At 38.0% G+C, this 23,140-nt stretch overlaps 1 protein-coding gene across 1 annotated transcript in view; it reads left to right on the top strand.

Moving 5' to 3' along the window:
- Positions 1-23,140, top strand: part of LOC139733448 (uncharacterized) — a 299,164-nt gene that overhangs the window by 178,147 nt on the left and 97,877 nt on the right. The window contains exons 6-8 of the mRNA XM_071644265.1: positions 10,994-11,114; positions 11,543-11,682; positions 15,729-15,850. Of these exons, the coding sequence (XP_071500366.1) occupies positions 10,994-11,114; positions 11,543-11,682; positions 15,729-15,850 (383 nt within the window). The remainder of the gene's footprint in view (positions 1-10,993; positions 11,115-11,542; positions 11,683-15,728; positions 15,851-23,140) is intronic.

Genomic DNA, 23,140 nt, shown 5'->3' with positions numbered 1-23,140 from the left:
TATAATTTCATATGATTGTGATTTCGATAAATTTTTCATTAAAAAAAAAATCTTATTATTTTAGCTTTTCCAAGTAAACTTTCATACACGGGAGACTCATTCTTAGCTGTATAAAAGTCATAACCTTTCATTTTCCTGATTACTGATTTCACAATTTGTTATCCTTCCATTTAAATTAGACAAAATGGTTTTTGCGCTTGTATGAATTGATATGGCATAGGCCTAAGGTTATATATGAAGTAGAGAGATAAGAACTATATCGGAGATTGATTTTATATCGCGCATTTATGTCCTGCTATAGAATAAAGTGAATAAATTCACCCAAACGTACAGCGTACATCATAAACTTATATTCTAACTAGTTTACACGGACAACAGTATCATTTTGCAGTACGTGTGTAATGTGGAACTTTCAGCATAAATTCGATTCTTTTAACGAAACCCGAATGTTTATACACTTTCTATGACATGTAAGCATCGTGTATTCAATGGTAGTAGATAAGCAGTGTCAGTGAAGGTGAAAAGATAAATTAATCTTTAAAGAAAAAAATAACAGCCTAAGATTTGCATTGCTTTATTCGTCATTTACAGACAGATTTTTGGTAGCCAATGAAAAAAACAGCATCACAGTGACGTCATATGAGTTTGAAATTATGTTCAATCAATTCTACGCCCCTAATTACCCTAAGACACCAAATTTGGGTAAAAAGAAACCACGGAATATAATTTTGGCGCACTTTGAGCTCATTCTGGCCCACTGTGCGGCGTGCCAACTTCGCATGATTATTCTGCTCAACAAACAAAGCCGCCAAAACCGATCGATAAATCGCTAATCCCGCGGTACAATCAAAGCGTTTCTCGCGCTTTTGATCCTCTCACATAAGGCTTGCATTGATTGACTATCAAGCGGTGTTCCCTACTAGATTTGTGTGTACATTCTAAGTTTCTGTCACTATTTTATGTGCAAAAGTCATGCCTTTACAGTAATGCAGCAACTGGTAATTCAAAGGAAAATTGAAAATAGATTTGTTGTACATTGTATATAGAAGCAAAGTTTGGCATTCCTCTTTAACTTTGCTCACTATTATGTCCTGCTTGACAGAAATTTGTAGAAGCTATACAAATTGAAAAAAAAAAATCTTTCTCAAAGCATGACCACCTTCGTGTCTCAGAATAACGTGGCACACAGGCGGTTTCCACCATGGCACATAAAGAGTTAAAGAAGCGTTTGATACTCCTCTAATCAATAAGTCTAACCTGGATCGAGAAGATCCAACGAACGATCGACCAGTGTCAAAGCTATACACTTTTTGTCAAAGACGATATAAAAGCAAGCACTGGCTCAGGTTTCAGAGCACCTGAAACTGAATAACCTGACCATCGATTGCCCGTCATCGTAACGACATCATCAAAGCACATAGACGGCACTGCTGAAGATGAAGATTGACATCCTCCTGGCTTTGGACAGAAGACTCAGATCGAATCTGGGTGACAAAGTTCTTGCATCCTTGAGGTATTTGAGATATTCAAAAAAGCCGTCAAAATGCCCGTCAACACTTAAATTTTAAAGAATCTCATTTTAAATCGTGAGGAACTAAAAACATTCATGTATTGAATTGATGGTTTAACCCTATTCCAAGGGTGCTGAATCCGAATCTGAATGATACATCGTTTGCATCCTTGAGGATTTTAAGATATCCAAGATGGCCGCCAAAATGGTCGTCAATTAAAATGGGAAATTCCCGTGTATTTTCGTCTAAGATGGTAAGATATTGAAGACAATTGAATACCTGAATGTAAGAACGATCCGAGTCTCCTTTTTAATTAAACCACTTACGAGGTCGTGCAAGTACAGATAATCGTTCAAGTGACATTTTGATATCTAAATTTGTATGAATAACATCCCAGGAACTGATAACACTTAAAGCAGAAGGAAAGTATCTATTCATCTCTATTTTTCCTAATTCTTCTCAAATGGACGTAGGTCGACCTTATTCAAGTATTGAATTTATGTTTTTACCCTACTTAGAGGGTGCTGAATCCGAATTTAGATAATGTATCTCTTGCAATGTTGAAAATTTTGTGATATTAAAATTGCCGTGAAAATGGCCGCCAAAAACGGAAATTCTCGCGTATTTCCTTCTAAATGTGACCCTTAATCACAAAACAAACAAAAAGTCGCACGCACCAATTTTGTGTTAGGACTGAAAAAAAAGGTGAAATGGGTCGACCTAAACAATCGTGAGATTGTCATACTTTCTGAGAGAGTAAGTCTTCTTCTACATTATTCAATAGTTTGGGATCAAAACATGACTAAGAATGTTTTTTTTTTATTTTTTTATTTTTTTAGCATAAGCCTATAGCTGTTTGTGCATACACATGTACATGTTCATCAGTAACCAGAGATGGTAGTGAGAGCGCGGTTAAAGCGAGCACGGTAAGGGCGATTGCGATGATTTTTGCTTTAGTGTGCCAAAGGATATCATGTCTGGTTCTCTTAAAAAAATAATATTTCGGCACAAAATCACCCAAAATGTTATTTTTACGTCGGAATCATCAACGAAAATCAATTACAAGTGTTAGTTTAATTTTGTAACGAAATTATTCGTGCGGAATTGATATTGTAACAGAACCAGACATGGTTCCTTTTTGTCACACCATACCAAAAGCCGGGTGAGTTGCCCGCACGCGAATTATCCTTTTTTTTTTTCGTACGTGGAAACGCTACAGGACATGAATTATTCATAAGTTTAGTTGAAATCTTGGAGTGCGCAGGCGCGTGGACTTACCTAAATTTCTATGGCTTGGCCAATTTGTACAGGATGAACGGACTCGCATACTGTACAGCATGTCCCAAAAATAATTACAACGGGGGCCTCCGCAATGATATCTTTAAAAATAGTGAATCAATCTAAATACAAATTCAGGGTATGAAACTATAACTCACTGCCCACATCTTACAGAAAACCCCACTCGATTTGCTTCAGTGGTCAAAGAGAAATACGGAATTTTGTGGTGGATGTCGGGAATCTCTTCTGTCCAAGTTCTGTCTATTATTCACACACAAGATCATCAAAATGCTAAACTCGGAAGATTCCGATTCATGACATGCTTTACAACAATCCACATTTCTCTGTGACCGCTTAATCAAATCGAATGGGGATTTCTGCAAAATAGAGCTAAAATGTTATATTTTAAGACCCTGAAGTGGCATTTAGAAATTTAATCATATTGGGCGTTATCAATGCGAAAATCTGATTGTAATTTTTTTGGGGGACATACTGCAGTAAGTCGCCCCAAAAAATTACAATCAGATTTTCGATTTGAGAGCACCCAATATGATGAACCTGTCTAAGTGCTACTTCAGGGTCCTAGAATATAACATCTTAGCTCTATTTTGCAGAAAATCCCATTCAATTTGGTGAAGCGGTCACAGAGAAATGTGGATTGTTCTGAAGCATGTCATGAGTCTCATTCTTCCAATTTTAGCAATTCAATGCTCTTGTGTGTGAATAATAGACAGAATTTGGACAGAAGAGATTCTCGACATCCTCTACAAAATTCCTAATTTCTCTTTGACCGCTGAAGCAAATCGAGTGGGGTTTTCTGTAAGATGTGGGCAATGAGTTATAGTTTCATACCCTGAATTTATATTTAGATTGATTTACTATTTTTAAAGATATCATTGCGGAGGGCCCCGTTGTAATTTTTTTTGGGACATACTGTACATTATTTACATACATGATCACGTGTGATCCCTGCGGGCGTACGTACGTGCTCGCTATTCAGTTTACATTCGATTCCCAGTTCATGAGCGCCCTACGTAACCCAGCTGGAATTATGCGGAGAGCATAACGTGATTGTCAGGCAGGGCAGCCAGCGTGGATCTGAGAGCAGGTACATGCGTACTTCACGTGAAATGTACAACTTTACAAGTCACAACTTCCACAGCCATAGGCTTGTGGAATTGATGCCACATTATCACTATTCGTACATGCATAAATGGCCAAATAAGAGCTCTTTCGAAATCTTTTGCACGACCCTTTTTGTGGATCGGGTACTAGTATTCGTATATACACCGCTACCACAGTTGGCCTACTCCCTACCACTAGCACTGTACTTGGCTATGATTTATGAAGCGGACGTGTATTCGCAATCGACTTTTCAGTGCTGCCAGTGAACATGATGACTCGCGATTGAACATATCGAGTGCACTTTCAAATTACAACGATAAGATCATTACACATCCACATGTAAACTAATAATAGTAGACCAAACTTCGGTAGAGTCTAGTTCTGTGTTTTCAAACTGATCAGTTAATTAGAAGTAACATTGGTTAGGTGATATGTCAGCGTGATTGTATCAGACGAACACAGGTACAATGTGATGTGTGTGTGCAATGTGATGTGTGTTGTAGAGCTATCGCAAGCGAGTTATTTTCCTGCTGCATGTTGTTCATTGAGATCGGACGAACCTCGTGAGTGCAGTGACATGTTTACGCTCGAACGTAATAATATGTACCATGCAGAACACACAGACACGCACACACACACACACACACACACGCACACATATATACACATACACAGGTACCACTACTACTACTAAAATAGGTACCTCGCTGCATGTGTGCACAGAGAGTATTAGGGCTGTGCGAGTCTCCACTAGTCGAGTCCGTTCATTGTGTACATGTTGGCCAAGCTGGCCAAGGCCATGCGCTTGCGCACTTCAGTCTTTCAGCTCAACTTATGAATAATGCATGTCCTGTAGCGTTTCCAGTACATGAATTATTCATAAGTTGAGCCGAAAGACTGAAGTACGCAAGCGCGTGGGACATGAATTATTCATAAGTTAAGCTGAAAACCTGAAGTGCGCAAGCACGTGGACTACAACTGTATACTTTGGCCAACTTGTACACAATGAACGGACTCGACTCGCACAGGCGCAGCTGCCAGCTGTGTATACAGAACACATGGAATCTGCAATCGATCGCACACATGGAATCTGCGATCGAGAACTATAATTATTCATTATGATTTCTAAATGCGGTTTGTGTGCATGTGAACCTGATGCTGACTCTTTAGGGCTTTTTACACTTGTAAATTTTTGCTTAGCCCCGGACCAACGGTGGGGCTAAGGGGGGGGGGGGGGGGGGCTTAGCCCCACCGTTGGTACGGGACTATCCTTAGGCCACTTTCTGTTTACACTCGTTTTTGCCAAAGTGGGCTAGCCCCACCGATAGTACGGTACTATCTGGCCCTGCAAAATAGCAGGGGTTAGCACCGCAATTGCGGTGCCAAGCAAGTGAGTGTAAACAGAACGAAAAAATAATCCTGGGATAAGCGACGGAGACGAAGTCCGACCCTCACTGACCAATCAGAAACGAGGTAATCAAGTGCTGCCGGTGCGTGCGTGTACGTGTACAGTACACAGCGTAATTATGAATATTCATGTGGTTTGGAAAGTCCGGGGCTAAGAAGTACGAGTGTAAAAAGGTCAGTTTTCTCCTTAGCCCCGGACAAGCGATAATACGGGACTAATTGGCGAGTGTAAAAAGCTGAAACCATAGTCCTGGGTCAGAGAAAGTCCGGGGTTAAGAAACGCAAGTGTAAAAAGCCCTTTTCAGTACTTTAGAGGTAAGCTGCAATGTATTAGATTTTGAGAAACATTGAGATGGTTTCTAGATCTATGAATATGACTTCTGTAACGTGTTACAAATAACAGAACATTAACAATTAGTTCTATTGTAGTAAATTATCCTTTGTAAGGGGACCTATTATGTACTTTCGGCATAGACCAAGTGTTAATTAGGCGTTGATGGAAGAAAAGGCATTAGACTAATGAAAAGTAGACCATGTGATGAGTAGACGAGTTGGCAGTCGACGAAGTGGCAACGGCCTTGATGTCTCTATCTCCCTTTACCCTTCTTTGCTTTCTCTCCCTCTATCTCACCTCTTTTCAATCTCTTGTGTCTCCCTCTCTCTCCCTCTCCCCACCCCCTCTCTCGCTCTCCGTCCCCTAGCTCTCTCCCACGCCTCTTTTCCACCCTATCTCGCCTTTCCCCTCCCTCCAGCGATGCACCTCTCTCATTACCATCAGCTTTGATCTCGATCTCGTTGTACTCCTTTTTTTTTAGACACAGATATGGCAATGGAACAGCTAACAGGTTCTCTCTTCTCAACATAGGGGAATACAGTCAGACAAAACCACAGATCTCAAAGGCAACTTTGTTACGTGAACTCTGAGGTTATTATTGTTTATTCTCCTCATAATTATGAATATGTTGTTCATTTGTTCATATCCATATAAAAAAAGGGTCATTTGCAATACCAAGCAGAAAATATCACACAAGACATTGCTACTTGTATGCAGTGTAATCGTAATTAATTATGCAATACAATCATGACAAAGGAGAACATAATCTTCATGGAATGGGACTTTTCTTCCTTTTGTTCTTACAGGCATAATTCAATACAGAGGATGTAGTTGAGGGTCAAACTTTGCCCCAGTACAAACTCAAAAAAGTACTAGCAATTATCCGTTTGGTTGAAATATGAATCTACCAACAAGGAGAACATAATCTTTGTGGAATGAACCTTTTCTTCCTTCTGTTCTTACAGGCATTATTCAATATAAACGTATACGGTCAATGTAGTTAAGGGTTTGCCCCAGTAAAAACTCAAAAAAGTACAAGGAATTATCACTTTAGGTTCAAATATGAACCTACCAACAAGGAGAACATAATCTTTGTGGAATGAACCTTGTTTTCCTTCTGTTCTTACAGGCATAATTCAATACAGTTGATGTAGTTGAGGGTCAGACTTTGCCCCAGTACAAACTCAAACAAGGCAATCGCCAAATTGTGTCTCGCCCATTCGCATACAAGGAATTAATATTTTTATAACTCCCAGAAGTTAATTGACCTGCTTATGACCTTTGACCTTGTGGTGACCTTCAACACCCTAAGGGACATTTACCATCCAAGTTTGGTCACAAATGGACAAAGGGATCAAAAGTGATGAGCCTTAATCGAAACGCGCCATAAAAACTTAACATTGGGCCATAAAAAATTGTTGACCCCTTTCTGTGACCTTTTACCTCGTGATGACCTTTAAATTCCCAAGGGACATCTACCGTCCAAGTTTGGTCACAAACGGACATAGGGATCAAAAGTTATGAGCCACAATCAAAATGCGCCCTAAAAACATAACATAGGGCCCTAAAAGTTTGTTGACCCCTGTCTGTGACCTTTGACCTTGTGACGACCTTCACCTTTCCAAGGGACATCTTCCATTTAAGTTTGGTCACAAACGGACAAAGGGATCAAAAGTTATGAGCCATAAACGAAATGCGCCCTAAAAACTTAACATTGGGCCCTAAAAGTTCGTTGACCCCCGTCTGTAATGATAATTTGGTGTTTATAATGCCCACCCGGAAGGAGAGAAGTTAATCGAGTCCCGCAGGACTTTTTCCATTTATTTTTTTTATTTTTTTTTTCTGCAGTTCAGCTTCACTCTGATGCCATGAACACAGCTACTCTATTTCCCTTGTTTTGTATTGGAATTTGGAGGTTGGGTTTGCTTCTTTAATTTTGTAACACGTAATGTTGTAAATTGCCCCTTGAAACAGTACCCCACTTGCCACCATTCGTTTTCTCTTTCCATTTCTCTTCACTTGTTCTTGTTATACTGTAGCAGGATATTTAGGAACGTGTACGTTCACAAAACTAACAGGAATGGGAACTGAATTAATTAACTCTAGTCCAGGTACATGGCGTCTCGCTTATCCCTGTGGAATTCCAGGTTGTTATTGTTTGACCAAATAATGGAGTTAAAGACAGGCAGGGAAGGAAGTGACTTGATATTGCTTCATAATGAGGAATTTCGGGCAACACCTTTCCAAGTGTAGTGATTATGACGGGGTTCTCTGTCGTTTGTTTTCGTCATGGCTGTTTCACTAGTTTAGCCATAGGTGATATATGTTGTTGGCATCTGGGAGAATAGAACAGATCAGTACCAAACTGGAATAGCCCTATAAGCAATGTGGTAAGCGTTCAATTGTTTGCATTATCTTTCTTCTTTAAAGTCAATCACTACTGATCGAAATACACAATATAATATGACACGTTCCACTGGTAGTTTACGAAAAGGGAGTTAATGCACGATGCAATGATAAATGTGCTACCATTGATTTTAGAGACGTCATTGTGATGTGGTACTGGTGATGGTAAGGGAACCATAGATTGCTTTTGAAGTAATGAGAAAATCATTGGACCTTTGCATCAAGACCGTATTCCCATCTAGAATATAATACCTATCATGTTCGTGCGGCGTTTTTTTTTTTAAATCCTGACGTGGACATTTTCTTTTTCTTGTTTTTAATTTAAGAATGTTATATCTAAATTTGCTTCTTTCCCCTAACATTTTTATTTTTGTTGAATATAAAGTTGGACGTTCCGTGACCGAGTAGAAGAGCAGCGATTTAGTTACAGTTTCAATGCATCTTGTTTACCATCTTCTCTGACATTAAATTGATGGTTGTTATATTTGACATTGTCTGTCTATTTGCCTGTTTATGCTCATAAAACACTGCTATAACAACTAATACATTTGCTTCACTTGTCCCACGCAATGATATGGATTGCAGTTGTGCATGCAGTTTTACTTCTGCCACCTCTCGTTTTTCTCTCCCCTTTTCTCTCACTTTGGTTTTGTTATACTGCAGATGGGAATGATGACAATAACATAACCCAACTTGAAGTAGGAATGAGAACTGAATAAATTAACTCTAGGCCAGGTGTATATAGCGTCTCGCTCATCTCTTTGAAATTTCAGGTTGTCATTGTTCGACCAACGGAGTTGAAGACAGGCTTTATGTTGCTGAGGTATCTCGCGCCACATGAATGGAATGCATACGCTGTTTAGTATTAGTAATGAATTTTTTTCATGTCCATCCCTGCCAATAGAAGTGAAGTGTGTTTGACGGGGTTCTGTGTCATTGTGCCTATGAGAAAGCAAAGTTTTATTTTCGCCATGGCTGTTTCTCTATGCGTGGCCGTGGGTGATGGGTGTTGTTGGCATCTGGGCAGTAAAGAACCAAGTATCATGCTATAATACCTCTCCCCCCCCCCCCCTCCGTTAGGTTCTAAGCGTTCAATACGGTGATATATCTCTCTTCTTTATTATGTCACTCACTGCTGATGGAATTACAGAATTATGCTATGACAGGTTTCACTCAAAGCTTAAAAAACAAAGTTTATGCACGATACAAGTAATGGTGCATGAGTCCTATAGGCCATTGATTTTAGATGAGAAATTATGATATGCCTATAGTAGGGGTGTCATTGATTAGGAATTAATGACACGATTACGCACTCCTTCCATTTCTAACTGTCCCCTTTGAATGTGTGTCGATCACGTGAGATCGTTATAAATTATCATTCACGTATAAGCTTACGTTCAAAGTGTACTCTTAGTTGGAGGAGACCTATAGTTACATGGTTAAAGGAGATGTCTCTTCCGCTGGAGCCGTACGTTTGGCCCGTTTTTCTTTTGCCCTTTTCTCTTTAATTGAGGTATCACTTTCGTCCAGGATAAATCACATTCTCATGTAAACAGACTCGCTTGCTCTATATCCCTTGTTTCATTGGTTTTACTGCTGGTAAATCTCACAGGCTTGTATATAGCTGTAAGAGCTCTCTGAACTGATCATTATGATAGCAAGATTAGAGGGAGTCATATTGGTTATGTAAATAATGGTCAAAGGTCATGTTTTAAAAGGTCACTGTTAAAGCCAGGATGGTTATAAACACTAAACTGTCATGTTTTATTTGTACGTGCCATGGATCACTTGAACCCCGTTTACAGTGCGAGGCTCGGCCGCGGCTCGGCCGCGCCGAGCCCACCTTCATTTCGGTGTAAACGCGCAAAAGGCCAAATGCGGGGCCAAAGTTGGCCTCGCATTAGGCCACGCTCTGGAGGTGGTCTCGGCCGCGGCCGAGCCGCGGTTGCGCCCGACCTTTTTCTCAGTGTAAACGCAAACTGGGCTAAATGCGCAGCCAATTTTAGTCTACCTTCCAAACCATCGCCTGTACTATTTCGCTATTCAGGATATTAACCACTTCAACATCGAAAACTAGTATAGCTTAAGGTGGTTTTGTCCTGCAAAGGATTTTCTCCTTCGGCAAAGGCCTTTGCCCGAACGGCGACTTTGTCGCCACGGAATTCAGTTGGCAAAGGATCTGAAAACCAGACAATACCAAATTGCGTTTGTTTACAAGTAGAGCGCCACTACGACAAAATATTGAAAGGTTTGAATCAAAAGCGCGGCCGAGCCCGGCAGTGTAAATGGACTAAATTTCGGGGCTCGGCCTCGCAATTGAGGTTGGCCGCGGTCGCGGCTCGGCCGCGGCTCGGCCCAGCCCCGCACCGTAAACGGGGTCTAACTTTATGTACTGTACGTACTCAAAAAGTCCGTAAATCGACTTAGTCGCACACGCACATAATTTCCACTTAGTTTGTGGGACAGAAAAACAAATGTAATCTGAATAACGTAGGCCCAAAAAAGTTCAACGAAGTATCTCATTATAACTTCAAGGTGCTATATTACATTCTTTTCTTTGTCGATCACGGATGACCGATATCTGATGACCCCAAGCGTATCACCTAACTCGTCTTCAGTGTGACGAGTTTCATATCTCGTTTTTCTTTTGTGGCTTCTCAGCTGAGAAAGCCCGGAAGTGTAACGAGAAAGATAAGCTGAGGACCTTTGTTTTTCTTTTGTTTGTTTGTTTCCTTGTCAGCTGAAGAATCCCTGAAGTGACACCAGAAGTTACGTTTTTTTTTTTTTTTGTTTTTTTTTTTTTTTTGCTTGCTTGTTAGCTTGTGAACCCTTGAAGTTCCCTCCCCCTCCCCACACACAAACTCACTTTTGAAAACGCTCCACCGGCCCTGCTTATATACAATTGTAGAACCGAATCAAACTTACATTACAGGAATGATGAATCTGCCAGCTATCGAATACCTCTTCATTATGCTGCCGCCAACGGCTGGATTCGTACAGTACAGCTGCTCCTAAAGAAAGGATCTAAGATCAACTGTGGTGATTCGTTACAGGTATTTTGGTTTCTAAGTTTTTTTTCTTCTTTTGATTTCGTTTGTTACTTGTTGTTTTTAGAGAGAAGGGGAAGATGGTGAAGAGTGAAGAATGTGGCGTCATTATGAAAGTACGCTGATTTTGAGGTCTATAATTTGCCAGCAAATTGCTCATCGACAGGTTACAAGGAAAAGGCCAACTACGACTGAAAAAAAAAACTGTGACAAGGAACAGAGTATGAGAGATCAAAAGAAAAGTATGTGATTTCTTAATAGTACTGTGATGCGATTACATTTACTTGTTTAAGTTCCTTTGCTCGAGGGTACAAGAGGAGTGTTATCATTTGTTCTGTGATAGATCATTAAGAATCATCGCCATAATCAAGGAAAATCAAATCATTTTCGATGCGAAAACAAGGTTGTTTTAATTAATGCAATCATCTCCACAGATGACACCTCTCCATCTTGCGTGCCAGAACGGCCAAACCAACATGGTCAAACTCCTCGTCTATGACAATAAGGCCAACATTCTTCTCCGAGACAAACATGGTTTAAACTGCCTCGACCACGCCATCGACCACGGGCATGAGTACGTACAGAACAAGAAAAAATTATAAAATGATACAAATATCAATCAAACTCTGACCATCTAATCACAGTGTGATGTAGCATGTCCCTAGTAGTTGTTTCGGTCATGATTATGTCTACATTACATTTGTTTACATGTCTCGTGTCCACATGCGTTTTTTGTTTTTTGTTTTTTTTGTTTTTTTTTTGTTTTTTTTTTATAAATAAGACACGTCTTCTGGATGGAACCAAAGATGTTTGTTATCACTTGATCTTCAAGAGACAGGAAATTAAGCTAGACCGATGTTATAATGTGGAGCAGAGCCATTAAACAAAAAAAAAAAATAAAAAGAGAATACTATTACATACCTTTTTTATGGGGGGACAGGCAACAAAAGAGCGATTTCGGGATTGGTTTGCTGTTAATTTCTTTGTTGGAATCGGTTACCACACAAGCAGATGCATTCTTCATTGTTTTAAACGTTGCTAATGAGGTCGAAGAACCAGTTGGCAACTGGCACTGTTTCCAGTTGATTCCAGTTAAGGCAACTGATTTCAATATGGAAATTGGAATGTGTGACTAGAATAACCTGGTATCAACTAGTATCCATTCAATTGGTGTCAGCTGGTTTTCGTCAAAATGGAATCAACTGGGAACCAGTTGACAAAATTGATTTTGTGTTGAACCATCTGTTTTATTGGTGTTAACCGGAACCTGTGTATTTTAAGACATTATTAATATCTATTCTATATCCTAACAGATAGTCTTAAAGGGACTGTTTAGTACTGGTTTAGGTGGGATTCATGTTTTGAACATTCCTAAGTGAGATAATAAGAAACATCTTATGAAATATGAAAGATAATGTAGGTTTAAGAAGGATTCAACATTTATTTGATGAAAATTGGTTTTCAAATGGCTGAGATATCAAAAAAGTGATAATAATAACAAAAGGCGACAGGCCACGTTTTTATTAGGATGTCTTTGTTTCACGTTATTTTTGGACATCTCAGCCATTTCAAAACCGATTTTCATCAAATAAACTTTTGATGCCCATTGAAATTACAGGCTCTTTGACATCTCAGAGTGGTTTCTGCATATCTCCCAAAAAGTTAAAAGCTAAATCCTCACCTCAACCAGAACTGTACTCACCTTTTAAAGCATATACCTTCAAGTACACTTAGGCTTAGCTTACATCCTATATCTAGTTGGTATCATGGATATTTCATTCACTCATATGGGGGCATTTATTTGTAATGCTTTAAGTCATGATTACCAAGTATATTGCACTTTTATTACCAAAAAAAAAAGAAATATTATAACCCTTCATCCAAGGTACAAATTGAAATTGTGAATATTACGGCAATTATATTCGATAAATTCATAATATATTCCAGACATTTCAGAGTTTCTTGAAATTATAAACCAACAATATAAACCAACTGGTATCAACTGGTATCAACATTTCAATGTTTTAGTTACTAGGCTTTAATCTGGGATGAAGTGGTAAGCAAGTCTAGTCAGGTACATGGGTTTTAAATTGTGTCAACTAAGTATTTGCACACAAACACGCCACATACACGCACGCACACACACACACACAAACACACACAAACTGGTCAAAAAGAGTCTGTCAATTAAAGTGTCAACTGATCTAAATTGGTTTCAGTTTAATTTGGTTGATATCATTAAGAGTCCAAGTACAATCATGTCAAATGTTTTGTTTTATTTGTTTTGCTTTCTTTTTAATTCAGTTTGATTAACTGATCGAATTCAAAAAGTAGACTTCAGCTGGTGTCAACTGGCACCAGGTAAACCTCAAACTGGCATCAGCCGCAGGTATCATTGCAATAAGGCCTCAACTGGTGTCAACTTTTACACAATAAGACTTCATCGGTATCAAATGGAACCAGTAGATTGCAATTGGTATCAAATGGCACCGTACTTCACATTGAGACTTGAACTGGTATCAACTTGTAGACCAGTACAGTAGACTTCAATTGATATCAACTGGTACACAGTGAGGCATTCAACTGGTATCAACTGGGAACTTCGGCTGGTATTAATTTATAGACCAGTAGACTTAAGTTAGTATCAACTAGTACACAATGAGAGCCTTTTACCGGTTTCAAGTGGTATAAATTGGTACCAGTATGATCAAACTAGCATAAACGGGTTTTGATCAATTAGAATTGCTTATTTTAATACTGGAATGTTGTAGTTGCTTTCTGGTTTCAACTTGTACCAGTTGAAACCAGTTAAGACCAGTTTAAAAATGCTTACTAGTTTCTACTGATTTTTCGACCTGTTTATAAATGAGTCACATCGAGTAACAGGCCATTGCTGAAATCCCGCAGGAATGAAATCGATGAATGATTTCTCAGTAGCACTACGGTTAAGATGTTTACGGATGAAACCTAAACTACGTAACTGATTTCTAGCTGATTTTGAATCGCACTAGATTTGTGAAGACATTGTCAGAGGCCTATTTGAATCAAAATACGCTCCAAGGTTACGGCACATATTTCAATTTCAATTCATTTTCATATTTCTCGATGAAAAATTACATCAAATATAACAAAATTAAATGAAATACGTGACATACATGGAATATTGCAAATATGTAAAACATAATAGTGGTAGATCTGTTAAGTTTGGAATCTGTGAATGAATGCTAAAGAAATATGAAGGAACCTACTTAAAAGCGAGCTTGTTGAGCGTAGGTCCCGGTTAAAAACGAGTTTAAGATTGAGAAGGGGAGCACGGGTACAACAATGACCGGAACATAAGAGAAAAACAAAATAAAAAAGTACAAATATACAGTTGTACAGCAAATTCTTCTCTAGTGCAGGTTAGGGGTCGGAAAAGCCACATGCTGTATATAGGCGGATGAACCATTGTCGTTCTGGCAATACAATATGACTTAATATAGTTATAATAACAATGATACCGTTCAGACAGTATTAGACATGTGTACATTGCGTGTATTAAGAAGGGAACACATGCATCTGCAAATCCATTAAAAAAAGACATTCAACAACCAGTTGCAGTGCAGTGAGAATGTGAAATACCAGCTGTTTCCTCGTCCCAGCTATCTTTAACGAAGGAAAAATATACATAAACACAGTGATAGAATTTAAAGGTAGGGGATACCTTTTACAGACCTCCCAAAATGCAGCAAAACATTAAATATGAACCTCAGGGGACTTGCTTAGGCCACTGCTTAGATATTTGGAAGTCAACAGTTATCTAAAATTTGAATAATGCACAAAACTCAACTACTCAGTAGTTCTGTGTGTCAGCCACACTTAAGCCTTTTTGTTGCATTCTTCAGTATATGTGATCTATAAACACAAATCTAAAAGTACAAGAACTGATGTAATAACATATAGAATGTGTGGTAAGAATGTATATAGAAATGTTTGTAAGTGTTGATGAACTTTCTTCACAAAATATACATGATGGACACACATGCAGTACATGGGTCTGCAAAGGTAGCCTAGTAATGTACTGGAATTTACGGTGAGCCCCGAAAACAATTCAATTCAAAATCTAACTGTCAAAAAACTGTACTAAATGTTACCTTCCACTTTCAATACTTTGTGGGAGTTTCTAAAATGATATTCTCTTCAACATACCACTGTATTTATACAACTCTTCATTTAAGGCGTGCAAATGAGATTCCCTACCTTTAAGGGCGCAAACAGCTGGGCTCTTAAAGTCTGGTTTAACATGACAACAACCCTGGAGTATAGTATAACGGGATAGTCCTGGACAACACAAAACAGAATTTCAATGAGCTGATGTAGCGTAATTATTCAATTGACAAAACAACAACTTCATATTCAGCAAGACTGATAAGGAGATGGCAATCTTCTGGAGATTAGTCTTGGATACGTATAATATAAATTAACATTTACTAGGATTTCATTGGAGTGAATGGGAGTTTAACCAATTATGAACATCTTTTGCACAAGTCTCGAGATTGCAAATAACGTTTACTGCCTTCCTAAGAATTGATTTAAAACTGTATTCTTAATTTCTCCCTTTGTCTTGTTGTCTTTTGTCAGGGACGTCGCCAAACTTCTTGTGTGCCATAGAAAATGGCTGAAGGTCATGTCCGTTTGGAGCTCTGATCAGGAGACTGGAAAAAGGACAACGCCCATGAGAAAACTCATCAAAAATATGCCAGGTCCTGTATTCGCCGGCGATAATGCCGCACTATTCCCCCCCCCCCCAAAAAAAAAAAATAAATAAATAAATAAATAAATAAATAAATAAAATAAAATAGATAAAAATAAAATAATAATAACAATAATGATAAATAAATGTATATATAAAGCAGTAAACTTGGGATGAGGCCTACAAGCCAGCACAAGCAAATTGTTGTCTTTCCAATTAAGAGAATCTCTTGCCCAAGCGACACATATAACCATGCATGGGTCTATGCAACGTGCCAAGGAGCAAAGTACTCGATACCAACCACTAAATTAAACAATACAGATTAGCTATGATCTGCAGTCAAGTGGTACCTGTTTTTTTCCTTACTCACTAATCACTTCCATTCCACAAATAGTGTTAAAAATTATTCCGTGCATTCTTTTTACACTTTGTCGATTTTTTATTTATTTGTTTTTATTTCATTTTTTGGCATATATATGTGCATAGCCACTATGGCGATTGTAATCATGCACCCATTACACTATCGTACTATAACGCTATCTCTGCAATACCCGACATACTAAATAGAACACTGCATTGTGTATCAAAGAAGACACGCAGGTACTAGGCTATTAGCGTGTAAGGGTACACAGGCTCATTTTTTTTTTCGTTCATATCAGAGCCCTATATACACATAAATAATAATTCAAAATCGTGATACGAAGTTTGTATCAACCGAAAAAAAAAATCAAACAAAGATTGTTAGGAAGCCAATGGCAAGACAGAGACAAAAAAAAAAAAAAAAAATCTCAGCCATATAATGTAGAGAAGCAATGACGTTTTGATCAGAACAAACCCCCTTTTCCCCTGATTTTCATCACCAAAGTCGGGGTGCCACTTATTCGTCCTTATCACCTCAACTTAAACTGCGTATCCTGATAGGAAAGTGCAGGTTTTGCAGGTATATGCGAGTTGCGAATAATGTTCTTCCACACAATGCTTTATGAAAGGGTGGTGTTTGCTAGCTTTTGCACGGAAGAATGATCGATTTGTAATATGGAATACATTAAATATGCAGTGTGACCTCCAAAAAGTCAGCTATGTGATTAGTTGAAGTATTTGCTGTTAAATGAAAGAAAGGTGTTATTCAGAGGGGTGGATGTTCAGGTGTGAGTTTCTACCGGTGTAAAGTCACTGCCGTTAACCAGGGACAGCCTGGTGGTCGTGTCGCTGCCCAAAAAGCAACATGTGACAGGTTCGAGTCTGTTTTTTTTTTTCGATGTTTTTGTGCCTCCGCCACGAAGTGGTGCCGGAGGCATTATGTTTTCGGGTTGTCCGTCCGTCCGTCCGTCCTTCCGTCCGTCCGTCCGTCCGTCCGTCCGTCCGTCCGTCCGTCCGTCCTTCCGTCCGTCCTTCCGTCCGTCCGTCCTTCCGTCCGTCCGAAATGAATTTTGTGGACAGGGTAACTATCAAAACCTTTTGAGGTATCCTAATGAAACTTGGCATGTATGTGTATTAGGAGGTGAAGTTGTGCCTATCAACTTTTGGGTGCACATGCTCAAGGTCAAAGGTCAAAAGGTCAAGGTCAAATGCTTAAAATTTCACTTTTTTCCCCATATCTATGCAATGCCTGAAGATATTTTCTTGAAACTTAGTGTATACATGTATCACCCAATTAAGATTCTCTGGTGAAAGTTTGGGGTCATGAGGTCAAAAGGTCAAGGTCAAAAGGTCAAGTAAAATGTTAAAATTGCACTTTTTTCTCTGTATCTTGGAAATTGTTCAAGGTATCTTCATGGAACAAAATATATATGCATGTACTGACTGGCAGTGGTTATCTAGGGAATTTGGGGTTCATGTGGTCAAAGGTCAGGGGTCAAAGGTCAAGGGCAATACTTCAAATTTTGCTATTTTCCTTATATTTATGCAATGCCAGCAGGATTATTTTTTTTAAAAACTTGATGTATACATGTGTAACCCACTAGAGATTCTCTGGGATTTTCTTCTTTTTTTTTGCCAATAAGGTCAAAGGTCAAAAGGTCAAATATTTAGTGAAAGTGCTGAACTTACTTCTTTTTCCATATCTCGGAAGTGGCCCAAGTTATCTTTAAACTTAGTACATATTTATGTATGTTGTGCCTGACATTGATTCTCTTATGAATCAAAGGCCAGATGAAAATGATAACAATTTACTGTTCTGTTACTGTTAGTGTTTTTCTCCATACAATTTATACCTTGAAAATTACTCAAGTGCGTAAACTTATGAAAGGGTCAAAGTCGAAGTTAAAGTTCTGCAATCCCCAAATACATGCTCTCCTATTCATCCAATTAAACATAGGTCAAGAAAGGTGAACATTTGATACATTTGTGACAAACATGTCATTTTAATATTTGGCCAATTTTGTGAAAATGTAATCACACATTGTCCACATGTACTATAGACCTATTAGGAGAATCATGCATTATGGCGGAGGCATACCAGTCGCCATAGCGACATTTCTAGTTTGTTTGTTTTTTTTTTTAATTTACAGATCAGCAGTTGCGATCTCAACAATATTAATGTGTAGAGGGAGACAAATCAAAGCCACTCACACCTAAACCTTCACCCCTCTGAATAACAGTTATCTTTTATTAACTCTTTATTTGCCATGATGGAAACCCCCTGTGTGCCACGTAATTCTGAGACACAAAGGTAGTCATGCTTTCAGAAAGAATTCTGTTTTTCCAATCTACATAACTTCTATACAAATTTCTGTCAAGCTGGACATAATAGTGAGCAAAATTGAAGAGGACTGCCTAGCTTTGCTTTGAAATCTATTTCTTTTTATTTTTAATGACCAGTTGCTACATTACTGGAAAAGCATGACTTTTGCACAACCGTGAGAGAAACTTAGAATTTACACGACAATTTAGTTGGAAACACCGCTTGCTAGTCAATCACCACATAGAATGTACATTGTATATATGTAAAAGAAGCAAAAGTGCGAGAAAAGCTTCCATTGTACCGTAAGATTAGGCGATTTATCGATCTGTTTAAGCGGATTTTTGCATTTGAACGGAATATGCGAAGTTGGCACGCCGTCGACTGAGTGGGATGGCACATATTATGAGTTAATGCCTTCTCCGCCTTGGGCTACTTAACATAACCATTTCGGAATTTCGGAGCTTGGATATTCATTAGTTGAGACCCTAAGGGCTCAAAATGGGCTGTTTGGTTCAGATTCCTTCAAAAGCACCACATTTGGCTCATAGGTCCCTTGTACCATACTCTTTCGATTTTTGATGGGCGCCAAGACTAAAAACCCTTGGGGCCGCCATATTGATGAAATCCAATATGGCCGCCATCCTGGTTAAAGGTCAACTGCAGTTGCAAATTGAAAAAGGTTTATTAATATTATGAATCCCATGTCGAAGGTTTTACGGGGTTAGAGAATGTGATTCTAAATATAATTTCTGCAATTCAAAGTCACTCTCATCGCTCAAGGTCACTTTCAAGGTCAAATAAGGGTCAAATCAGGCATTTTGTGTTTTTCGAAATGGTGTCTGAGCATTCAACTGCAATTCACTGTTGCCCCTATTTTGTCCCATTTGTCACCTCTTTCATACTCCTTCAATGGTCAATTACGGCCCAAAGCGGTTCCATCCCCCTACATATCAATAATGATTATGACAAATAAGTGAAAAATTATATTCAAGATATATATAATATTTACAGTGCATATATATTGAAATCTTTGAGCTCAGAAAACGGGCTTCCATTGGTTTCGTTTTCTTTTCTAATTTTCTTTGCTCAAAGTTTTCACTATTTATCAATTGTTTCTGGTCAGGTTTTCCTTTCTTTGTTTCAATATATACTATATATATATATATGTATATATATATATATATATATATATATATATATTTGTCAGAATTTTGAACGATGTACAATTGAGCCAAAACAAGGCAATATTTAAAAAGTAGGAAATTCTCCGAATCATTCATCTTACCTGAAAGAGTATATGTCAAGCTTTAATATAAACCCAATTATACTAGGATTTTCCCAGAGGAACACATTTTTATTCACCGCTGAAGTTTACCATGTCCAGAGCAGCGAACGTCCGTGAGGAATAGTACTGCACATTTGAATACAATTTAACATAGTTTGCAAAGATCCGATTCAGTTCAAAATCCTAACGAAATATATTAAGGGACATGTGTACGTGCTTGCATAATATTAAGCTTGTGCTCTTAGCCTGTATGTAATGCTAGACAACTGATGATTTGACTAAATTCGTCATTTCAGTGGAAATATTGCTCTTCCGCTAAACACTTTCTCCACTTTACGCGCATTTTACAGAAACTCAATATTTTGACCTCTTATTTCACTATCCCATACTTTAATCCTCACTCCCAAATAATAACATACCTCTTTAAGATGTATCTGATCTGGGCAGTCTCTATAACCCAACAAACATAGCATAGTTTTCATCACGGAGGTTCGCATGTAGCTCACGGACGTTCGGAACAAACAAAATATTGAACAATGCAGCTCTCTTAAGTTGGAAACGCATTCTACTCATAACAAACAGCAATTTCATGTCGAGAACAAACTCCTCTGCAAAATCCTGAATAGATCTTACCAATTCTCAATTATACAAGCTTGTTTATCTTCTCATACTGAGGAGTAAAAAAAACAATTTTTCCATCTCTCGTAAATGAACGTACAAACGTACATGTAATCTCAGTGACGTAGTCCATACTTGAGAACGAATATATTTATCAAAATTTCGTTATCATGAAGTAAAGATTCAGGTCCTAAACTTGTTATATAAAGTCTACAATGCAAAATTTGCTTATAACGAACATGGTCACAGCTAAAATTATGACAAAGAATTGATATAGAAAAACAACAAAAATGTGCTCCGTTATATAAATACGAAGTTTAGCTGGGGAGGGCAAACGAATACGTTACGAAGAAATCGCTCTGTGTTTGCTCCTTGTGTTACACACTGTTACCGAGGAGAATTTGTGTTATTATATTAGTTAGAAATGACAATAGGTTCGATACTGCGAAGTTTCGTCATAACAAGACACAATAAGTCCATATAACTTGTATGGATGTTTGTGACTTTGATATTATACAATGTGGTTTGTTACAACAAAAAATTTGTAGCGCGTCATTTCTGAGGCTTGTTATTCATACAGTTTGTCAATACGAAAATTGATAGAGTTCGTATAATTATGAAGCTTTTTTATTAGGTAAATGATAGGAATCTCCGAAGGTTAATCGAAAGGTTTATTAATTGGAACTTGAAAAATCATGTTCGCTTATCCAAATGTGGAGAAACAAGTTAACAACTAAAATCCTCCAAATTTCAAAACCTCATAATAACCGTTTTCACTTAAACGAATATCAGGCCCATTCCACTTTTAGAAGAACGGACCTAAAAATAATAATCCTTAATATCTATTTTTCAAAGAACATTTCTAATAACAAACCTCCTGAATTAACTACAATTTTTTTCCATCTTCGGAATAACAACCCTTTGGACATCGGAGTAACGAATCTTTGGAAGAGCGAACGTATCGAAGTGCAACCTTAAACCTATTCTTAATCATTACTTTTTAAAAAAAAAACATGTGTTTTCAAAGCAAGCGCAAAAGCACAAACAAATTGACGATCTCTCTGTCTCTTAAATGTAAAATGAAAAAAAAAATAATCTTGGAAAGAATTACAAATGAACATTGCTTTTCATCGATGAGTATAAAACAGCACCATGTGATGATAAGCGGAGGATTTGTGTGTTTTCATCAGACAATAATTGTATACTGCATTATTTTTGTTTGCTTGTGACGGCATTTCGATGAATAAAAAACATAAACAAACAAACAAAAACTTCTCCAGAGGAATTTGGTATAACGGGAGTGCACTGGCAATTCTTCTCTCTGTGTGTTGCAGCTCGATCTTTCTCTGTTTCTCAGTCATTTTCATTCAACTGCTTTCACGTCCTTTTGAAACTTTTCCGTTTCTTATTCAACACATGCCCATTGCAGACTTCTTCCGTCATTATCCTGAATGTGATTGCATAGCACTTTTCGGATTTGTTTTGGTTTGTTTTGTTTTGTTTTTGTTTTTTGTTTGCTCGCAGCATGTTCAGGCTACTTAGGGAATGAGAGAAAAATCGTCGTGAAGAGAAAAATAAGAATGAATTAAGGCATTTGATATCATGACAATTGCAGCGAACGTCCGTTATGGAGACCAAAACTGGATGTGTTCTGTTTGAGACGGCAGCTACCATACTCAAAAGAAAAACACTTAGAGCACCTGTCACTAAAAAGTGGCACTGATCCTCTTACCCCAAACTATGTAATCCATTGACTTATTCAACCAACGAACATCCGTGAAAAAAAAAAAAAAAAACGTTTTCCGTTTGTTATTACAGGTAAATTGAGTGCTGAACGCTATTCACTTTCGGGTATGAGCGGCTCGGTGATTTGGTAATATTTTCAACTAACATTAACTTCATGTGCAGTGATATATTTGTAATTGTCAGAAATTTCCTTTCTCAGACAGAACGTCCGTGAGCGAAACTTTCAGAACCTTTAACAGCACAAATTGTCTCCAGAACCTCATTAGAAAGAAATTCAAATGCACAGCAATTAAGTCTATTAATAAGAAAAATAGATTATATTGTAGATACCGTAAATTTCCAAATGCTTTAAACAATTTTTTTTTTATATTCGTTATCGAAATACGCTTACATCTACTCTACGTACAGCTAAGCAACAGTATTTCTCCAATCAGTTTCACAAATGTAAGTTCGATATAAAGGGTACGTGGAAGGTGATTAACACAGCTTTAAACTCTACTGTAGATAAAAATTCCCCGAATTCCATTTTTAAAGACCGTTGTTCAGTAGATGAACCAGGGGCGATGGCGAATGTATTTAATGACTTCTTTGTTAACCTCGAGCCAGATCTTGCCAGCAAAATACCGCATTCACGGACACCTTTTCATTCGTTCTTAGGGGATAGGAACGCACTGACTTTCTTTTTCGTTCCTATTGTTGATGATGAAATTAAAGAGGTTGTTTGTAGAATGAATAATAAGAAGAGTACAGGTGATGATGGTATCTCAATTTTTCTCTTTAAAAATGTGATAAATGAAATAGTTTCTCCTCTCGTCTATATTTTCAATCAATCTTTATTAAGCGGAAAATTTCCTGATAAAATGAAAGTCGCTAGAGTTGTTCCTGTATACAAAAAGGGTCCTAAAGAATATGTTAATAATTATCGCCCGATATCTCTTTTAACTTCAATTTCAAAAATTTTGGAAAAG

This window comes from Diadema antillarum, unplaced genomic scaffold (genome assembly GCF_040938485.1).
Source record: "Diadema antillarum isolate AM-2024a unplaced genomic scaffold, OU_Dant_1.0 seq00000476_RagTag, whole genome shotgun sequence".
NCBI classification, from domain to species: Eukaryota; Metazoa; Echinodermata; class Echinoidea; order Diadematoida; family Diadematidae; genus Diadema; species Diadema antillarum.
This window is presented reverse-complemented; position numbering and strand designations above follow the sequence as displayed.